The sequence below is a fragment of the Montipora capricornis genome, chromosome 11 (genome assembly GCF_036669925.1).
Source record: "Montipora capricornis isolate CH-2021 chromosome 11, ASM3666992v2, whole genome shotgun sequence".
NCBI lineage: Eukaryota > Metazoa > Cnidaria > Anthozoa > Scleractinia > Acroporidae > Montipora > Montipora capricornis.
The window spans coordinates 23,047,118-23,052,117 of NC_090893.1; the positions used below are offsets into that span (position 1 = coordinate 23,047,118).

The 5,000-nt window shown below is 39.6% G+C and overlaps 1 protein-coding gene across 1 annotated transcript; it reads left to right on the plus strand.

The window, feature by feature from the left end:
• The first annotated feature begins 329 nt into the window (after positions 1 to 329).
• Positions 330 to 1,226, plus strand: LOC138024637 (histamine H2 receptor-like). The gene has a single exon (XM_068871858.1). The coding sequence runs from the start codon at positions 330 to 332 to the stop codon at positions 1,224 to 1,226; it is 897 nt and encodes a 298-aa protein (XP_068727959.1).
• The last annotated feature ends 3,774 nt before the right edge of the window (positions 1,227 to 5,000 follow it).

A 5,000-nucleotide genomic window follows, 5' to 3' on the forward strand; every position in this document is an offset into this window, starting at 1 on the left:
CCACAGACAGACAAACTCCATTAAAAAGATTTCCAAGAATAAATCAAGATATTTTCAAACAGTAATCTTTTTACTCGACTGATTCACTAATTTTGAAGACGAAGCAATGTTTGCGTCCTAAATAGTTATTTAGTTAGATTCTTTAGGAAGCTGACATCCTGACATTTAAAATGACATCGTTTTGGGTTGTGAAAGGAAATTGACTTAAGATTACCGGATGGTCATCCCCAAGCGCAGTAATAAAAACGCTCCGTCTATTAAAAAAAAAAACTAAGTTGACAGTTTCCTGAAATCATATGCTTTAGTCGCTTGAAGAGAGAAGAAACACGATGAATGGAACCACGGCCCATGAACTGGGAGTCTTAGAACATCCTACTTTGCCAAAGATTTTTTTGAGTGATTGTTTTATCCTTCCAGATCCACTCTACGACAAGGTAATGGCTCGCCATACATCAAATCTCACAACAGCAGTGATCAACGGATTGTGTTCACCTTTCGCTGTCATTGCTAATTGTCTTGTGGTGCTTGTAATCACAAGGAACGCTTCTCTCCAGACGCCTTCAAACGTTCTCTTAGCTTGCCTGGCGTTTTCAGATTTTTTAGTTGGTCTCTTGGTGCAGCCTTGCTATGTTGACTTTCGTCTCCTTGAAAATACCAAACATTTTGTGCCATGTGGCTTAAGAATCCTCTACTCCGAGAGTTTCTGGATCTGTTACGGTGTTTCGTTCTTGACATTGAGTGCCATCAGCTTTGAGCGTTACACTGCCTTACGATTACACCTTCGCTACAAAGAAGTGGTCACTTCAGAGCGCGTCCTCAAGGTGGTAGTTGGAATATGGCTCTTGGACATCTTTTTAACCGCTCTGGAATGGATCACTCAAACTAAGCATCTTCGGAATGTCCACGCTGGTGTATTGCTTTTTTACCTTCTCTTGACTCTTGCAACTCTCGCCAAGATCTTTTTGCTTTTCCGACGGCACCAGCGCCAGATAAATAGCTTACATGTTTGTCGCAGAGATCCGTTGAAAACCACCATTCAACGGCAAAGTAGACTAGCTGTGAATGTGGCATACATAGTGGCGATTTATGTGATATGCAACATTCCTGTTTTGGTTGTAATGGCTTATCTTTTTGCTGGGGGACGCTTTGCCACGTTTGATATATTCAGCTGGTCCGAGACTATCGCTTTCCTAAACTCGTTGATAAACCCGATACATTGTTGCTGAGACACAGGGAAATTCGCCGAGCAATCTTGGGTCTTTTTTGGGTCTTTTTTTTTGAGAAAGTGTTCGTTGCATGCAGGTGGATTTACGTAAATCAAAAATTGTATAAGAGGCAGTCGGCATAACGAACTCGACAATTACGGTCGCCGGCTGCCGCAGGAAACGAAAGTCACTTAGCTGACAAACACTGCACCAAAATAGAGTACAAGACAATATCCGTAGTTGACAACACCTTATTGACAGATAAAACTGAGATTCAAAACGTCAGCAAACAGGAATAATGAAAATGTGACACGAAAAAAGTGTTTAATTAAATTGCCCCTGTGACCAAAAAATCAATTCATATTTTTCTTTGGATTTCAAAACTATGTTAACAAAACACTAAGTGACCCACGTTTTAAGCCTTGATTTCAAAAAGACACCTCTTTATTTTAACTGTAATTTTCCTATTTAATGGTCTGCCATTACTAACATTATGTTTTTGAGAGAGCTGGATCGAGGAGAAAATGACGTCAAAGGCTCACTAGTTTAAGAATGCAATACGGGTGTACGCCGCAGAATTAATATGCAGCAGACTTTGCATATATAAAAAGCTGCGTTCACACGCTGAAATTTTAAGCTAGTGAGCCTCTAACGTCACTTTTCCCTGGATCCAACCGTCTGAGGTCCAATCGGTCAGTTTTGAACGCGAGTAATGGCGGACCGTGAAATCCAAAACTTACACTCAAAGTAAACGGCCTTTGGATAAAAATCAAAGCTCAAAATTTGCCAGTAAGCTGTTAGGCAAACACAATTTCCAAATCTGAAGGAAAAAAGGAAGTGGTTTTTTTGATCACAGGGGCACTTTAAGAAAGGTTATTGTATATGGAGACGTTGATCCATGCTATTTTGCCGAACTTCGAGCAAGGTATAACTCCTTAGACTTTTTACTCGTAATGCTGCCCTGCTGAAAATGAATATTGCCGTAATAAATGTCATCTTCCCGCTAATAAAGCAAAGAATACTGAGTCACTTGGTGAACTGGCACTTGTCAACTGCATTGCCACGACATGTCAACTAGGAGTGACCCATTCTCGTCACCAGAGCCTCGGATCGTATGTCTGCGCATGACCCGGGGCTCGGGGAAACTCTATGTAGGAGAACATTGCGCCCTATGGTTGGTTCTTTTAGCCAAAAATTGGTTATTTGAGCCTTACGACGCCTGCTCACGGCTTCAGCCAATATGAATGCATCAATTAGACACGCTTTTTCATTGTTCTTCACGAAAACCAACGAGAAGACACTTTATTTCAGGGTCCCCAGAGCTCTTCTCTCCGTAAGTCATGCGCAAAAGAGAAGCGCTTTGGGGTCGAGATTGGGAGTGACCAAGTCATTGCAAGCTGTTACGAGTAAAACGTACAGTACATTGTTAATAATTGCGTTGTATTTGTCAAAACCCATGTAAGCCGAACGTTTTGCTTTGTTTTGTTTTTTGTTCCAAAAACTGCAAAACGCTTTAATAAACCATGTTATTATCATTATCCTCAAAACTAGAGTGGATAATTTTTTACTTAATCGGTGAGCGATAGAGTGCATGCTCATGACCTCATGGAATTCACTAATGGCGTCGTTCTTCGCTTCGACGTTTAAGTAAATAGGACATTTGCATGATGACGCCATTTGACTACAAGTACCAGCATCCTACGGGTTTTGCTTCTCTCGAGCTAATTAGAGCTATTGTTATTTTTACCCCTCTGGGAACACAGAAAAAACAAAAACAAACTGAATTCTGGTAGTTGTAGTAAAATGACGCTATCGTGAAAATTGCCTATTGTCAAAGTAAGCTACAGCCAAAATATTGCCTTCGAAGCTCGATAATCCACAAATTATACTGCCAATCAAAAACTGGCAAATCATTGCGGGACAAAAGTGCCCTTGTAAAATTTCTTATTTATAAGAAATAACGCACTCTGTGATTGGCTTAGAGCAACTAAGCGCTCGGTCATTATTCTCCCGTAATGCCCATGGGCTTATGATAGATTATGCAGATTAATTTTTCTTCTTTAGAACCGTTGTGTTAGCCATATAATAAACAACTTAATAACCTCGACCGTTCGGTCGTTACAGCAAAATCTCAAAACCTCGGCCTAGGTGTATTGACCGAGCGATTATGGCAAGGCCTCAGTTTGAGATTTTGCTGTAACGACCTCACTCTCGGTTATTAAGTAGTTATTAATTAAATCTATGATTTAATGATAAAAGTGCATAATTATGCAAAAATAACAAAGGCTGCCCTAGTAAAATTTCTAATTTATAACCCATTTGTCAGAAGTGGTTGCTCTACAATATTCAATTCTGATTTTTTGAGGATTGATTAAAGAACGGCGACCTTATGCTAACGTGACAAAAGCTGTGAGCAAAGGCTCGACTGAAAAATGTTTCTGCATGGATTTTATGTTGTTTTATAGTTGTCTTAATAACTTTTGAATTCGTTCGCAGATATGTTTTGGCAATTGCTTAGCAATCTTCAGTTTCAGTGAGTTATGAAATAACTTACAACAGTCAAATTAACGTTGAAAAGTAATTAACTTTTTAGTTTTGTTGAAAACTTTTATTAAGGCCCTCATTACTAGCCTGAGATGTACTGACGAAAAAATTGAAAGTGGCTTTTTACAAGACTTCGGAATTTTTTTTTTCTGACGCTGACTGCTGGCTGAGATGAGCTTCCTTAATCTTCTATAAGTTCTTTCGTCTATTATTTCGGCTTAAATAAATAGCGCTGATAGAACTGCATGGCGGTTTCTCAAGTTATTCTCTTTTTAGTTCTGGTGATACATTCTGAGAAGCTGTGAGAAATTTTGTGGCCAACTTTACATAACGTAATTGCTATGTTGAGATGGCCGAGACTCTTCTAAGTGTTAAACATAAGTATGAAATTTGGGTTTTTGTAACGTTACAATAGAAAAGACAATAGAAAAACAAGGTTTTCAGCTTTGTTTACACTTGTTTTATAGTGTGTGTGGCTTGCCGGAAGGAAAATACCAGCTCAAGGTCATCCTACCGAAGTCCTACGCGTTTGTAAGTGGGCTGAGTTGAAGGCGACCTCCGGGTGACATGTTTTCCTGGGAACTGACTGTAATTTTTTTCTCAGGCTTTCCCCCGTAGCTGACTGAAAAATGTTTAAAATTTCAAGGACTTTTTTATCCAAAGAATCCACGGCTTTAGACGAGAGTTGGACAGAGTCTCTAAACCTACAACCTGTTCCTTTATGTTTGACAAGGAAACTCGTCAAGTAACTCTTTCTGAGTTTAGCCAAGTCAGCTCTATTATGACTCATCATGTTATAGAAGCCTTGTCAACGAAATCTTGTCCTTTGGATCCTATGCCAATTGAAACCAACCGCTTAAAGATCATCTTAACCTCATTGTGTCTGTTGTTACGGATATCGTCAACAAATCATTGTCGACGGGTGTGTTTCCAACTTATCTCAAACATTCCTTGGATCTTATACGACCACTTTTGAAAAAAACAAGATGTTGATCAGGAGAACCTGAAGAACTACAGACCTATAGCGAACATTCCCTTCCTATCTAAGGTAATCTTTGTTTGGAAACTAACAAGCTTATTCCACCTTTGCAGTCTGCGTATCGTAAGCACCACTCCACGGAAACCGCATTATTGCGTGTTCTGGATGGCATTTTGACGTCTCTTGATCATTGTGAAGATGTTATCCTGGTCATGTTGGATTTGTCGGCTTCCTTCGACACGTTAAATCATGAAATTCTCATATCCAGGCTT